The sequence below is a fragment of the Ostrinia furnacalis genome, unplaced genomic scaffold (genome assembly GCF_004193835.3).
Source record: "Ostrinia furnacalis isolate ACB-3 unplaced genomic scaffold, ASM419383v2 OfSCF1098, whole genome shotgun sequence".
NCBI lineage: Eukaryota > Metazoa > Arthropoda > Insecta > Lepidoptera > Crambidae > Ostrinia > Ostrinia furnacalis.
Genome location: NW_021131337.1, coordinates 1,024,188 through 1,041,430, shown reverse-complemented (window position 1 = coordinate 1,041,430; position 17,243 = coordinate 1,024,188). Strand labels below are relative to the sequence as shown.

The 17,243-nt window shown below is 34.7% G+C and overlaps 1 protein-coding gene across 4 annotated transcripts in view; it reads right to left on the bottom strand.

The window, feature by feature from the left end:
* Positions 1 to 5,666: 5,666 nt before the first annotated feature.
* Positions 5,667 to 17,243, bottom strand: part of rdgA (retinal degeneration A) — a 102,074-nt gene continuing 90,497 nt past the window's right edge. For all 4 annotated transcript variants that reach the window (XM_028302254.1, XM_028302255.1, XM_028302256.1 and 1 more), the window contains 5 exons: positions 16,159 to 16,444; positions 14,416 to 14,664; positions 10,557 to 10,620; positions 8,256 to 8,577; positions 5,667 to 6,786 (listed from right to left, as the gene is read on the bottom strand). In XM_028302254.1, the coding sequence (XP_028158055.1) occupies positions 6,737 to 6,786; positions 8,256 to 8,577; positions 10,557 to 10,620; positions 14,416 to 14,664; positions 16,159 to 16,444 (971 nt within the window). In that variant the 3' untranslated portion in view covers positions 5,667 to 6,736. The remainder of the gene's footprint in view (positions 6,787 to 8,255; positions 8,578 to 10,556; positions 10,621 to 14,415; positions 14,665 to 16,158; positions 16,445 to 17,243) is intronic.

The following is a 17,243-nucleotide window of genomic DNA, read 5'->3' as shown; positions in this document are numbered from 1 at the left end:
GTTCTTTCAGTGTACTTCATTAAATAACTTTATTTAAAATAGTGACTTTATTGAGTGCAAAAATAAGTATGTACTTACAATGAAACGAGTGCTCTCAAAACACTATTAAAATTACTTTAACAATTTTTATTCAAGTTTTTTATGAAAGTACAGTTAGGTAGTCCCTACAGAGTGACAATATTGTAGATTATTAATTAAAAAATTATAACACCTCGTGCATAACCCTTACAAATACATACCTAGAGCTGTTAATATCTAGATTAAGTTTTTTTTATTGATTGCCAATTTTTGTTAAAAATTTTAAAAGGTAGTTATTAGTGAATTAATATATCATTATGAACATGTTAACTTGCTTAATAAAGTTTTGTTATGATGACACAGATGCATCAGGATATTGGGAATTTGTAATTAATGAAATATTTTGATTAAAACGATATAATCGGCATCCACGCCTTTAGTCATTCTTTACTTCTATTTAAATCGTCGAACCTACTCATCCACTACGAGAATAATAAATGTAGATAGGCTATTTTAATTATGTATTTTCTCGGATACAAGTAGGTAGTAGAAACAAACGAAGACAGAAGACACACCCGCTTATTATAGCATCGTTGTTAGTACAACAGTACCTAAATTAGTAGGTACTTGTATTGATGTACAAATAGATACGGAATCATATCTGTTATCAAATAATAAATTTAAATGTAGGTACAATTTCTAAAGTGCTTACTTAGCACTAAGATAGTTACAACGTAGTGAAATGAATCGCGAAACTCAATCAGATCGTTTTCATATTTTTTCACGATTTTGTTACACGGTCAATTTTATGATCATCATATCGGTAAACGGCAGGCTAGGCTTTTTTGAACACCTATAGGTACTTTTAAAAATACAACTCTAGAAACAACATGGGTACGCACAAGGACTACCAAGTTTGGATATCGATATCGGTCAAGTACAGTCGACAGCATATCAGACTCTACATTTTTGATGCAAAATAGCTTGTATTACATCGAGATAAGACGCCACTATGTTCAGCTTGATGTGCTGTCGTCCGTACAATAGAGTCGACGCCGTGCAGTGATTATCGCATTCAAATAATATCAACAATTTTTAACGGTCTTTATTATAAACAATCAAACTTTAAATATTAATATTAATTAACAATACAAGATAACGAAGAAACAATATTCTTATCGATAAATCAATAGTTTCCGTACTTCGACAAGTGCTCTACCCGAGTTAGCAGGGCGATTAGATACAAGCTTTTACAATTTAGATAGTTTCACATAAACACAGTAACTATTCCCTTTTTCGATTCTAGCTTTTTACATTACTTTCTAATTAAGAAGAAACAAGTTCCTTGTAAAAGACTTCAATTCAAATCTGGAGGTAAAACAGTTCAGTATGCATGTTAGGAGTTCTATCACGCTACACATCTTGGTGTTATAAATTACGCTAGGCTTGATCTAAATCTCTGCCAAAATATAGTCAAAACATGTGCTGTAAGTATGTTGAAACAGGGACTTGAACAGTGAGTTCTGACTGTCTTCTTTTATTGAAAACCTGTGGATTTTCTCTTTGAAAATGTATGATTTTTCACCTGAAAATGTTTGATTTGCCCCTGAAAATGATTGTTTTTCCCCTGAAAATGTATGATTTTCCTATGGTACGGTACATTCACATCCGATTTCCCTGAAAAAATGTTTTTTTGAATGATCAAACGAACTTACCAAGTGAAGTTCGATCTAAATTATCCTGTTTTCGCCGAAGAGATTTATTTTACCATGTAGTACCCCTGTACGACAACCCAATCCGCACACAATATTCAGCGTAGTAGTATTAAAAAACAAAAGAGCGGGCAACCCCACCCCTACCACGCTGTGGGCTCGGTGTCCGAGCGGTCTCATTATATTTAGAGAAGAGATGACATTGACGTTTACCTCCAGGGAAGAAGATATAGAAANAAGTTTTGTCACACTTATTCTTTAACAAATTCGCTCGTCAGTTTGCACACATTTCCCAACAGAAATAAAACGTATTTATTAATAAAAAGTCATTATTTTGAAGAGCACTCGTACGGCCCGTGTGCGGTGTGAGTGATCCTAAATAATCGTCATAACTTTGGAACGGGACGTGCAAGGAATTTCTGAATTTGTTAATAGTTTTAACATATTCTTAACAATTTTTCTATACTATAAAAAGAAGTGGAAAGGCTTTATTTTCTGAAATAAACATGTTGACGTTTTCTTAAAGCGTGCGGTATGAGTGCTCCTATTTATTGGCCATAACATTTTTATCTTAGGTTTAACAAATTTTTAAACTTCATCGCAATGTTTTAACATATTTTAAGTAAAACTTCCTCGATTTTTGTTAAGATTGAAGCAAGGATCACTCAATCCACATGCACATCCCGAGTTAGCAGGGCGATTAGATACAAGCTTTTACAATTTAGATAGTTTCACATAAACACAGTAACTATTCCCTTTTTCGATTCTAGATTTTTACATTACTTTCTAATTAAGAAGAAACAAGTTCCTTGTAAAAGACTTCAATTCAAATCTGAAGGTAAAACAGTTCAGTATGCATGTTAGGAGTTCTATCACGTTACACATCTTATTGGTGTTATAAATTACGCTAGGCTTGATCTAAATCTCTGCCAAAATATAGTCAAAACATGTGCAGTATGTTGAAACAGGGACTTGAACAGTGAGTTCTGACTGTCTTCTTTTATTGAAAACCTGTGGATTTTCTCTTTGAAAATGTATGATTTTTCACCTGAAAATGTTTGATTTGCCCCTGAAAATGATTGTTTTTCCCCTGAATATGTATGATTTTCCTATGGTACGGTACATTTACATCCGAATTCCCTGAAAAAATGTTTTTTCCGAATCAATTGTTTAAAAATTAGAGGTGTTCTTGATGTTTTTGTGTGGTGTCTTAGAAAAAAGTACTTATCTACTTCAATTTATGGGAGAAATTCCACAGTCATGTTCTATGTCTGAACCCCCTAGTCAAGTTTTTGCTAACGTAACTAGTCCCATACTCTGTACACTTTACAAATCCGTGCTCAAATCTAACCTAGTGATATTTATTTTCGTTTTAAAGATACGAAATTGGTCGATAGACGTTACGCTATGAATTTGCATTACAAGAAATATACAATACGCTACATACACGAATGAAGGCCTCCAGTACAGTTATAGGTACAAAGACTTAAATATTTCATAGGAAATTACCACTAACATTAAGATTAACGAATTGGCAAATTACTATCTAAAAATTAGGTCCGTAGAAATATGTAGGATGTATTAATAAAATCCATTTTAAATATTTTAGCCTTTGCTTTTTCGTTTAGTTGGTAAGTTACCTATTAAAATATTATGTTAGCCAAATGGATGAAACACAACAGTTTAAAGACGACAAAATATATTTTACTAAGAAAATGCTAACGACAGATATGCCTAATTGTTACCCTTATTCAAAAGAAAATTAAACAGTGCTTTGTCGAATGAACGCTTACTAACTTTTTGTAAAGTATTGGTGAAGAACAAAACTATTATTTAGGTAGTTAAAACTGCTACATAATACTATCCGGGAAAATGTTAAAGGACTGTTTTAATTTATTAATTCATTCATGAATAAGGGTGACATTTTATGTATATCGATCGAAGAAAGTTCGTTACAGTTATATTAGCGACAAACAGTAAAAGCCAATTTAGACGATATCTTTATTCTTTACACTAGCGAGCAGTAGGTAGTATAATCCTTAAAACGTAGTATTATCTACAATCACAAACAAGGGAACTCACAAAACAGCATCATGGTGTACATAGTTCTCGCTTACAATAACAAATGAACTTACTTTTTACATTATGACCATAATTCTCACAGCTTTGTCTTTCATTGTTCGCTTGTCAGCGAGTAGTACGAGTAAATTCGTTAAATACTAAACTATTAGGTACAATATTATCTAAAAGTAGAGGTATTGGCGTTACAGTCACAAAATAACACTAACGATACCAATTCGCCGCGAACGGAACGGACGAAACTTTTGGAGCCGAGATGGGTGGATTCGGCAGATTCTAAGATATTTAGTTGCCGAAGTTCCGGTCCGCGCGAAAACTTCCGTCGGCCATTACCGCCCGCCCACTGCCCGGTTCCGTAGCTACTAACACAAGTCGAATTATTAATGAACTGCAAACAATTAATGACCTAGGACGAGAATTTCGGGCATTCAAACCCAATAAAATATGCGGAAAAAATAAGTTCATTAAACAATCACACGAATTAATTTCTTTCTACTTATCAGAACTTTGAGATCAATAATAGTGCTACCGATTATATCAGGAACACGTAATTTAAATTAAATGACAATTTCCACCGAATATACTATACACACTGATTTGCAATCGGAACCTCGCAACTAAATAATAAATTGGTTCAGGGTGAGTTAAGTAATAAGGCCTACTATAGGGTAGTAAGTATTCGTAACTATAATATAATTTTAGTATAAATATTTAGGCAAATAATGTTCTTAAGATTTACAATAATTTAAATACAATTCTTACTCTACATGTACATTATCTCATTATTAAGGGATCACATAGAGTTAGAATAAGTTTTAGATATAAAAGGTTTAATCGCCTACCTATTTATCAGTTATGGGACACAAAAACAGCAAAATAAAAACCATTGCACTGTCTACTCGTACCATTTCACAAAACTTTTTCAAAATAATTTGTACTGTTTATTCGCGTATAAAAGCCATCCTGAACTCTGTGCATTCATACAATTTGAATTTCTTTAGGAAACTCCCTTTTTAGGCTTTAGAGGATTTAAAAAGAGTGGATGGATCCCTTTTGGTTCGTTTTCAAAGAGGAATTTAAATAGCACGACTTATTTGGATCCAAGGGTTGCATTCAGATAGCAAACTGTTTGGAAAAGAGGGTAAGCTCGAACCTTGCCCTCGGAAATGTATACAAAACAGGGTCCTAATTGTATATCGAAATGTATCACGATTGCTTTCAAAATCACGTTTGTGTACATCCATCACTAGCTCTTACAGTCCTGAAAATGCTTTGTATTGCCGCAGAAATAGGTGTGCGGTGCACCTACGTCATACTGAAAGCGTTTGCGATTAGGGTTGCCAGGCGTCCGGCTTTAGCCGGACATGTTTGGCTTTTTAGGGACTTGTCCGGCCAAATATTGCCTTGTCCGGCCTGTCCGGCTTTTGTTAGGCTTTTTATTTAGTTGCCGCACCAGGCAAAAGTCGAGCCACAGAATCATATGAAGCGCACGCATCAGGATGTTGGTTAGCAACCGATGATGATAGTACTCACTCATGAGCTGACACTAATTGCTTTTGTCACATGTCCGGCTTTTAGGGTAAAATGTCCGGCCAAATGAAGCACAAAGTCCGGCTTTTGTGATTTTGGACCTGGCAACCCTATTTGCGATAAACGTTGAGGCACGATAGGGCACAGTTAACACCATCAATCAAGAAAAGGAGCTCTTCATAATATCCCTGAAAGTTTTTAATTTGCTGTAAATTATCCATTTTAAGTAACTTTGATATCAATAGTTGGTCAAATTAAGTTCGACGGCTGCGTCATGGGTTTCACTTTGCCATACAAAATTTATGGGATATTCTCGTTTTTGAGAATTGACTAGTGATGTCAACTATACTATAATAAGAAGCATTTTTGTCTGAGGGACCTGAAAATGAATCAGCAAACAGTACGATATTACTATGTGCCGTGCCAAAATAACAACTTATCAAACAAAATTATAAAACTATCAGATTCTTGAGTAGGGCAAATAATAAATCCATTTAATATTTTAATACAAAACAACAATGATTCGAATGTGGTAGATACAAAGAGCCTTAATTCAAAATACGTAAATCCATATTTTATAAGGCATCAAAAAACGTTAATTCTACTAACAATGACATTTTGTTTTCAGGAGATAGGCAGGTAGGTACTTATTCCGTTTGAAATTTCTTTAAAGTATAAAGAGTAGTTGGTATTGTCTCTTTCTTTTTATTGCCTCAGATATTTTTACTGACTACTTATAATATCGTTTTCATTCAGACTTACTCATCATTAAGCCAAACCGGATTTTAAAATACTTACCCATTGTTGATCCTGCCTATTAAGTATTTAAGTTACTTAGTGGATGTCGAAAGTTTATTTGTAGTCTTTACCGTTGTAACTTTAATTTAAAATTTAAGGAATTGTGCTACGAATATCTTTGAGGAAATAAAGTTAGAATTTTTACAGTATTGTGTTCTACTAGGATATGATTTTAGTCATAAGTATGTGAGTAAAGGGCACGGTAAACTTATTTCTAACGAATAAGTTTTTATTTGAATTTAAAAATTATATCATTATTCTCCTTATTCAATATTATCGCTCGTAAGTACGGTACTTCAAATTAATACTAAGAGAATGCTAAAGTGTATTTCTAACAATATCGTCAATGCATTAATAATATTTATTCATAATCACTTAATTAAATCGTATTCGTATTATACGTTATTAATTTAGAATAAAAATACAATGTGTAACTAGGAAATTCACAATGGAAAAAATGGAAACGTCACAATTAAATAGATCTCAATATCACTTTGGTTTGGAGTATAAATACATTTGGGTTTTATCAAGTCATTTGCTTGTATCACTTGCCGCGTCCTGCTGGGCACGCTGCTGGAGAAACTTCTTGAGGGTTTCCCTCAAACAGCAGTTTCTAGGTCCTCAGAGACCAATTGGAAATGCTCTTGACCTGAAATAAAATTCACGGTTCAACAATAAACTTTGTAAGGGAAATCGAGGAATGCGGGGGTTTCTGTAGAACGACAAATACAACTTTTAACTGGCTACTACATGGATTATCTACTACATGACTATTTTTACGATTTGTAAACTTTATATTGTTCAGGTCTATGATTCAAAACCCGTTGTGCTAATGCGCTAACTTAACAAATCTGACGTGAATATGGTAATTCAGGTTCAAGATTACTTACGCAATACGACGTTATTACGTCTTTTGAATCTTAAATATTATAATTTGTTTTCAGAGTGTAAATTACATGCAAATAATAATTATGACCGGGATCAAATTCCAATGTTATACTGTACTCAGAAGTTTTTGGAATTAGCTTTAGTGGGTTTGGAACTAGTCTGCAGTCGACGAAAACTTTTAGCCACCAAACTTGTTACAGAAACCAGGTACATATCTAAGTAGTAGTTGGAAATAGCAGCGCATGTAAAATTTTTACGAGTAACTCAATCAACTTTATTTCGCTCATCGGTTGACCTACGATACAAATGTGAAACTCAAGATGCTTTGTTATTTTAGAAGATGCTTACAGTTCTAGTAGGATAAGTAAACAGACCACAAACAAACAGCAGTAAATATACAAGCTGTAGCCAGATAGTAGTGCTTACTGCTTACCATCCAAGACTAAGTTTATTGTTTCAGCGATGTTTGATCGAAACACCACGGTACAATAGTCGATTCCTGTTTGCTGAGTTTACAAACTAGTTGTTATATTGTTTGCGAAACACTCGTATTCTATTGTTTATCCGCTGTTATCTTACCATATCTCGTAACTACTTACTAATACACATAAATAGTTATACATCTCACGAGCTACTAGCCTGATTCTGAAAAGTCTTTCATGAAAGATGAATAATGTTTATACACCAGTAGGTAATGTTTACGCTTCACCCTTTAGTCCTTTCGAGTAAGAGAAGCAGTCTCGCTCAAAATGTGTCATGTCATCAACATAATCAGTATTATAGCGGCTAACTCTCTAAGTTAGCAGCGACGTGGTATCTTCCGCTTGTATAGAGCGGTGCCTTGTCAAGACCGCCTTATTTCAACCGAGTAGGTAAATAAAGCATCCCAAGCAAGCCTTAGTACTCAATGTGCATTGAATGTACCTTAAGATGGCTGATTCGATATATTAGGTTAAAATACTCACTCTCTAGTAAGCAACGAGGTTGTGTTCCTTCGCACGTGGATAGAGCTATATAACCTTATCTTCAGTACTCAATGTGCACTGAATGCACCTAAAATGTATGTCAGAATACTCACTCTTTGAGTAAGCGGCATGGTAGTTGTCCTCGGCGCGCAGAGCTAGATGCCGCGGCGTGTGACTTGAGTTAGTTCTGTCAAGTGAGCAAAGCGCCCATAAGCCCTTATGTGCATTGAATGTACCTAAAGCTTGCTAAGATTTGAACACTCACTCTCTAAGTAAGCAGCGAGGTCGTGGTCCTCCGCGCGCAGAGCTAAATGCCGCGGCGTGAGCCCGGCGTGGTCCTGCCTTGTGAGGGACGCGCCGCCCGCCACCAGCATGCAGCATATCGCCCGGCGCTTGTGGGCGGCCGCCTTGTGCAGTGCCGTCTGCCCCCGCTCGTTGTCTCGCATATTCAGGATCGCCGTGGGGGCACAAGCAATCAAGTACTTCACGATCTCCTTGTTCCCGTAGCGAGCGGCTATGTGCAGCGCTGTTTGCCCACTCGCGTCGATCGATAGCAGCGAATAGCCGGCCGCGTGCAACTCTTTCATCTACGAGATGCACATTAGGATATTATTTTTTGTATCGGAAAAATATTTCACATTAAAGTAAGTAGCGGCCTCTCAATCCTGTAAAAGGTTTCGGGATAAAGTTTTATGCGAGCGAGCCCACAGATTTTTTTTTTGATGTTAGATACATTAGTGATATCTAAAGAATGGCTTACTTTGTAGGCAGGTATCATTTCACTTTCATTTAGGTAAGTATATTAGCAATGAAAACTATTATGTAAATACATTTTCATTAAATTATACAGGGTGTCCCAAAAACAATGGATAACCCTATAACCATCGATAGGCCTCGCCATGGTCTCCCTAACGTCAAATTTTGACCCCAGTAAAAATATCACCGTTTTCAAGATTTTTAAGTTTTTGTGCATTTTTAGAAAATTGCCACCTGCGATTACTTTTTCTCATGCCATTTCTACAAATAAGGATACTTTTCAATCTAGTTTTTTTCCTTATCACAAGGGATAGTTGGGCTATCAAAAGAAAAGATTAAAGTTCAACAAACTGGTTTAAAAGTTTGAAAATTTTAAGAAATTGCAGAGAAGAAAGAAAAATTAATTCATTGTNGTATATTTACGAACATTCAGTGAAGGATAGGATGAAGGAAAATATGGTTGGAAAATTCAATGTAAAAGCAAATCATGTAGACTAGCTTTCAGGGAATGAGTAAGTACACGTTTTTGATACACTATCTATTTAACTACTTACTTTTAAGAATCCATCAAAACATAATCTCTTAACTAAATAAACATTTATCATAACATACGCAAATTAATCTTCAATTTTATCAACATTGTTACAATTCAATGGAATTATTTGAGATTATAGAGTTATCTTTTAATTTTGTTTGACAACGTAGGTAAATTAACAAAGCTATCTGACCACATTTTAAAATAATAATTATGACGACGGCAATGGATCTGAGATTGCTCACTACATATCTATATTTAAGGCGATTATCAAACATAACGTATTTGCCTCACGTTTTTCGTAGTTAGCGACTCTCACTGGCATACTTATTACTTACCCATATTTTTTTGCAAATTAATAATTAAAAAATATTTCCAAACGTACAGGCTGCATAACGAGAGTTAAAAATGACGGGACTCTTTTATTGTAATTACACTAATAATAATTGGTACAAAATATAATGACTTTTTAGAAAACTCCTATCAAAACTTTGTGAATATTTTTTAAGATCAGCCTAGGCTTACTACGGACATGACTATAAGAAAACAAACAAGTGTTACATTTTTCTATGAAAAGGGACAGATCTAGATTTGATATGTAACCTTTCTTTCAACGAATTTTCATATTTTTTAAGGTAAGGAAAATCTTCTTAATATCAGCTTTATCTTAAGGATGTTATCCACTTGGTAATCTTGGTAACTCGTAAAAGATAAGATAGGCTTCTGTAAAATAAGGTAAATCAAGAAACATTTTTCTTGCAAAATTGATTTCAAACGAATCTCCTATCTGACTAATACTGAGCGGATGATGTGTAAGATATAGGTGTAGATTTTGAAATGACTAATGCTGATGAATATCCATTGATAAGGATTTAAAGCAGATAATAATGACGTACTTCACTTTCCGGTACATTGTATCCTTAAAGATAGACGTTGGATATTGTATAACAACGATAAGTAAGTATTAGAATGTTGTAAGGCTTGCAAACGGTTTTGTTGCTAGATTTATCTATCCCACCTTACTTATAGATTTGCGACGTAACTTTTCCGTAAGACCTAATTAGTAATACTAACTAGTTAGTAATGAAAACTTGATGTTTTCTGTGAAGTTAAGATTTGCCGATCGATCAAAACATTGAGACATGAAATAGGTAGTTTGATTCTTTTGGCTTTAGAATAAGAAAACTTATTCACAGTCTCCCAGGTTTTATTAACATAACACTAAGCTGAGCCGTTTGCATGATTGATTACAAGTATATTAATAGTAAATCTTACCATTTTCAAATCTCCGACTTTAGCCGCTTTGAGAAGTGCGTCAGATGTTTTTTCCAATAAATTTCTGAAACAATATTAAACCTTTACCCTTTGTCGAGGTCAACTTCAAAGAGAAATAATATTGTTGGGTGTAGTTATCAAATATTAAGTAAGTATTACTCGTATATTCTTTGGTAAAACAGGATATTATTAGCATGATTTCTGACTAAAATAAATATACTATTATTATAGGAATCACTTACATGTAGGTGAATTCTATGTTTGGGTAATAAAGTTAGCACCAGGCGCGGATCCACCGTTGTGGGCACTGTGGGCGTGCCCACAACCCTAATTTGCTTGTTTTAATTATGATCTATTGATAAGATCAATAGGTATGTATGTATGTCCGGGCATGTAGTGATCCAACTCTCACATTGCTAACACCGGTCAACAAAAAAAATATTTTTTTTTGCGCATGGATTTTACTTATTATATTCTGATTATATAACCTAATTTATATAAAAAAGTGCGATTACAAATCGAAAATATTTGCTTTTGAAGAAGTTATAGCGATTTAAATTTTCCATCTTCATAGTAGAATGTCTCTAAAGATGCACGTCACATTCTCATTGGGATACATTTATAGATAATTATGGGGACTTATTCGCAAGAACAGGGGGTACGCTTCCGTCAAAATACAGGGTGACTGGAACTGAACCCGCCATAGCTAATACGCGTATAGAGGAGGTCATTAGATAATTATTGAACCTTACTTTCTATACCTAAAGTTTTATAGTTTAGGAGATATGTCAATTTTTATACTTTTTTCAGATTTTTCCGAAATTTGACCTAAAAACTGCTTAATTTTTTTTTCTCGCATGAAATTAACCGATTTTTTATTTGACACTAATATCGAATAAGCCATTAGTTTCGAATTCGATTTAAAAAAAACTAATGGTGATAATGGATTGCCAATGATCTTAAAAATATCTCTACCTTCTCTTCTTTCCAATATATCACACGTAGTAATTAGATATTGAAATTTACTAAAAATGTAAAGTTTATGGAAGAAAATGGAGTAATAATACGAAAATTATTCATACAAAGTTTCTTCAAACATCTCATATTTTCTGCTATACACCTTTTTATAACTATTTTGCTGTGTTTTTTGAAAAATGATTTTAAAAATAATAACCACATGATGAAGAAAAGAGTTTAAAAAAATTCAAAATCAACTTTGTATGGATAATTTTTGTACTATTACTCCAGTTTCTTCCATAAACTTTGAATTTTTGACAAATTTCAATATCTAATTACTACGTGTGACATATCATTGGAAAGAAGAGAAGCTAGAGATATTTTTAAGATTATTGGCAATCCATTATCACCATTAATTTTCTTTAAAATTGAATTCGAAGTAGAATTTTTTATCGTGGTTTGTACTTTTGTTACACTTTGGCGGCTCGTAACTAGCTATTTAATCATTATCTGGATCAGAAATTTATTTTATTTGAATAAAGACATATTCGATATTAATATCAAATAAAAAAAACTGTTGAAATCATGCGAGAAAAAAAAATTAAGCAGTTTTTAGGTCAAATTTCGGAAAAATCTGAAAAAAGTATAAAAATTGACAAATCTCCTAAACTATAAAACTTTAGATATAGAAAGTAAGTTTCAATAATTAGCAAATGACCTCCTCTATAAGCGTATTAGCTATGGCGGGTTCAGTTCCAGTCACCCTGTATAGTGGGATTTGAGAGACGACGTTACCAAGGCCAGTATCCTGAAAGCATGATAGGGTTAGGTTTTTATGAGAAAAATCTTCTATGGAACATGACAGGGAAGTAGAACTTTTCATTTTTAATAAATATTTGGACTCTATTTTAAAACTTCTCTGTTGAGAATGAATCTTAAATGGATGTTTAGAATGTTTTAATAATAAGAAAGAATAAAAGAAAGAAAGAAAGAAAAATATTTGGCAACAAATTGAATCAGCTCTATGTCCATGTTTCATACATTCATTGATATGCATTTTTCTATTTTTTAAATATAAAAGCAAATTCAGAACAATTTTTTGTTGTTATTCTTATTTCTAGGTATTAAAGCAATAAAAATAAGCTATGCATAACCCGTGCGCAAAAATACTGTAGACAGTTGTAATTTTTGGTGGCTGTGCCCACAACCTTTTTTGAGGGCTGGATCCGCGCCTGGTTAGCACAAGGTGTAGCTAATAGTTGTAAGTTAATAGGCTACGAAGACTAGTTCTAGACCTAGATAGATAAATATAAATAAGTGTATCTCACCTAAAGCCAAACACTTCTTGGTCAAGTCCAAAAAGTTTTTCGTGTATGCTGCATGCAATAGAAGAGAGAAGAAGTAGAGTGCAGAACTCAGACCGGGTGCATCGTGCGCGAGAGTCAGTCGTGTGTTCTAAATGTACTCGACAGCACATCAAACTATACGTTCTTGTTGCAAAATAACACTTATTACAAGTATATAAGATGCCACAGTTAAGCTTGATGTGCCATCGTCCGTACTATCACTTCACACCTTAAACATTATAATCACTCCACACTTGATTTTTCTAAGTCAACTAGAATTCCAAAGCGTGCAGATCTAAGACTACATAAAAATTCTATAGCTTCTCACTGAATTATGATTGTAAATAGAGCAATAGGAGAATTTTCCACGATTTTTCATTAGTGATTAAGTCACTTGACGTCGTGTTGTTCTGTTTACATAGGACGCTAGTCGCTAATTTAGAAACGTGTAAATGTTCTGTAAGTGCTCAATCACTTTTTTGTTGAAGTAGTCATGAACTCTTATCATTACGTTAATTGAATTCTTAGAATGATTCAATAGTCAGTATTTGAATAAGTGCGTACGTACCTATATTCTAAGTACTTATGTAGTACAGTATGAGTCAGACTTTTCCTCTAGATCGCTTGTCTTAACTCTTAGACAATCGTTCTTATCTCGAGTGGAAACAATATTGTGCAAGGCCTCTTCCTTATCTTCGGTAAACAACTTAAGTTGGAATGTCCTAGTGATATTTACCAATAACATTTTATCACACAATATAGTTTTATGGTTGTCTTAGATAGGTTAATGATTACGACGGAATTAGGTCGAAAAATCTGATATTTATGAAGAAGTTTGAGTTAGTATCGAAATGGTAATTCAAATTAATGTAGTGATGAAAATACAAAGTATTATCAAAACAATTGCTATTATACCATNCCCATCCCAACTAATATTATAAATGCGAAAGTAACTCTGTCTGTCTGTCTGTCAGTCTGTCTGTTACGCTTTCCCGCTTAAACCTCGCAACCGATTTTGATGAAATTTGGCATAGAGATAGTTTGAGTCCCGGGAAAGAACATAGGATAGTTTTTATCCCGGTTTTTGAAACAGGGACGCGCGCGATAAAGTTTTTCTGTGACAGACAAAATTCCACGCGGGCGAAGCCGCGGGCGGAAAGCTAGTTAAACCATAATTTAGAAATACTAAAATCTCATTTTTGAAAAATTAATTCATATACATATTTTCCATACCAGTATCGAAACTTGAAAAATAATATTTTAACATAACAAGTTCATTAAAAGGTAAAACGATAGAGTCAATTATTAACTAAATTGACAAATTCAATAATAATTGAAAATTTTAATTAAATAGGTATTTTTACTAGTCAATTTTTCCTGATACCTATTATGAAATGAAGCTCAAACTTGATCGAGATTCAATTTACTCTTGACGCTGAATTCAGTTACGAGCGTCATTTTAGAATACGTGCCTAATCTCCCTACGTCACTAAGCTGTAAAACACCGTGCTGAAAAACACACACAAACACAAACAAAAGAGGGTAGAGATGCTTACGTTTTGAAGCGGACTATCGAGTCGTGTGTAGGCAGATGTTCCTTGGCAGGAGGGCTGGTGCAGAGCGGAGGAGAATTGGACTCCTGCGGCATGAGCACCTTGGGTGAAGGTGGCAGAGGCGCCATCTTGGGAGTGCTCGGAACAGGAGTCTTGCTGGCCGGTGAAGAGGGCGCTATGATGACAGGAGGAGGCGTCTGAGGCGTCAGCAGTTCCTCTGAGGTACGCGCGGGGCTACCCAGACCCGATTCGCTGGTCAAAAAATGTTGTTTTAAACTCGTATGGTTTAAGTTTATCTTGGGACAGATTTGGTGTTTACTGATTGGGTTTTTGTTGACGGTCAAGCTGTAGATCTTGTATACAAAGCAATTGTAGCGGTGGTAACGAAAGTTAAGAATCGTCCCGTTCATTGGTATGGTTGGTCATCTAATTAGTGCGATGTTCTAATGAATATCTCTCAGAAACATCTTTGTGTGTACTCTTTAATTTTTTTATCAAACTAATAGTCTAATAGAAATATTTAATATGCATATCAAAAACAAAACATCTTTTGTTCCATCAAATAAAGAACAAAACAATTTAATTAAAATAAGGTACGCGTAAACGCAAGAGCTAAGAAAGCCAAAAGTTTTTTCTATTATCTTTTACTTTACATAACGTTCGTGTTATGAACGAGAACAACTTTTATTAAAGACAGCAGGTGAGCGATATTATCTACATTCGCCTGTCTCTTCCAATAAGCGAAATCTGCTCTGAAAAACGAAGCCTGTCCCAAAGAGTTAACAGATTTATGTAGAGTTTAAGGGACGGGGTTGGCAGTGTGATACAAATGTGCTTAGTTTGGTATTATAGTCGAGAATGTATTTGATTTATTGAGCCAAATACTTAATTTTGATTAGCTGGGTTAGCTGTGGTGATATTTCGAGGATAAGTTAAAGTAGGTATCAATCCGGTATTTACCCTTGAATTTGTGAAAAGCACAATATAAGAAATAGATTTTGTAATTACTTCACTAAAGTAATTTAACTATGGGATTATAAGTAGTAGCGGATGTACGCAACTTCTATATTCCTGTTTGTTTGAGTTACGATCCAAGTTATTGTTTAGACAGATACTTAGGACGCCCGGGATATATAATAATAATGTTCTAAGCATTATTATAAGAAGAAAGTATTTTTCGCAACTACGAGTATTAATTTCAATACATGGAACGACGAGGGGGAGCGGTCTAGTGAAATCTGATACCCACTGTCTGGCTCGTCGTCCTTGGAGATATATACCAAGAATTACACAAAATTGAATAAAGGAGAAGCTCGGATTAATTAACTACTCATCTCACAATCAAAAATCTGAAAAACTTATCATAGCGCAACTGAGATGATATTTTATAAAATTCTGAAAGCTAACGCTTCAGTTATAGCCTGTTGAGAGCCGACACCATGATTATCTGAGTCGTTTAATGAAGAACTTAAATGCTTTAACGGCGTGGGTGTTGCGTGGGAAAGATTAAGTGGTTCGCACTTATAAATTAATTAAACCCATTCGTTTGATCTAAAACTCTTTTAAAGAGTTTTCTTTAATTTAATTCTAAGAAAATTGTTTTGAGAGACTGATACTGAAAAAATTGAAAAATGTTGCCAAACCCGGATTCCATAGATAAAACGGCCAAAAAGGAAAATTATCTTCTTTAGTAGAATAGTTTATTTACAAATTAGCTGTTATTGACCCTAAATCTGACCGACTCACCTGGCATGAGATTCAGGTACATCAAGCGACACTCCTGCGCTGGGAGTGTCGACACTTTGCGAGATGTCGAGTGACACAGAGAGTCCAGTGGTGGTGTCAAGTGACACGGACGGCCCCGTCCGGTCCAGTGAAGCTGTAGCGGTGGTGTCCGGGTGCGCCGTGGACTCGGTGTCCGGAGTCAGTGGCGCCGCGTCCAGAATGTAGATGTTCTCGTGTCCAATATCCGTTGGGTAGTGCAGGTTTTCTTGCGCCTTGTCGATGCGGAAAAACCGCTCTGCTGTTACGGCTGTTGAATGATTAAAATGTTATTAATTTGTAGTTTGGGACCTGAACCACAGAATAATAATAAGTACTACGTACAGACAGAAGTTTTACTTCGCGAAGGTATTTAAAAAATGTATGCTCAATGTCATTAACAATATGGTGTAATTTAGCTTGTCTCAAGAGTCAAGCAAGTTTGTCAGAAGTTTTGTTGACAAACGTCAGTGATCGGTACTGCGCCGAAGCTATAGAGCTGACTTCGGTAAAATGATGTGACGTGAGGTGCCAATCTGCAGAAAATGGCGGAGGAAATACATGATTTAGCATGAATTATCATGAATAATATTAACTACTTATTTACCTCTCAGTATCTTGAGGCAACTTAAAAAAGTACATTCTGTGTTTTTATTATTATTTAGGCAGTTAAATACTGCACAGTATTTAGTACACCATTTTCTTTATTTTTTTCCATCATACACAAGAATACACGTGCGTGAGTCAATGTTCGCTCGTATGTGAGGCCTTGTCGAATAGTACTCTTGTAGGGGGCAATCGTGCGTGTTTTGTTTTCGATGTAAACTCGCGGAGATGAACAGGCCTGCCTGAACTTTCAACACAGTGGACTTTTCTGTTTCTTTGAAAATTATTTACTTTCGCTTCATGGGTTTTTTATCTATATATATAAAAGAAAGTCGTGTTAGTTACTTCGCTTATAACTCAAGAACGGCTGAACCGATTTAGCTGAAAATTGTCAGGGAGGTAGTTTAGAGCCAGGAGAAGGACATAGGATACTTTTTATCCCGTTCGAAATTAAAAAAAAGTCT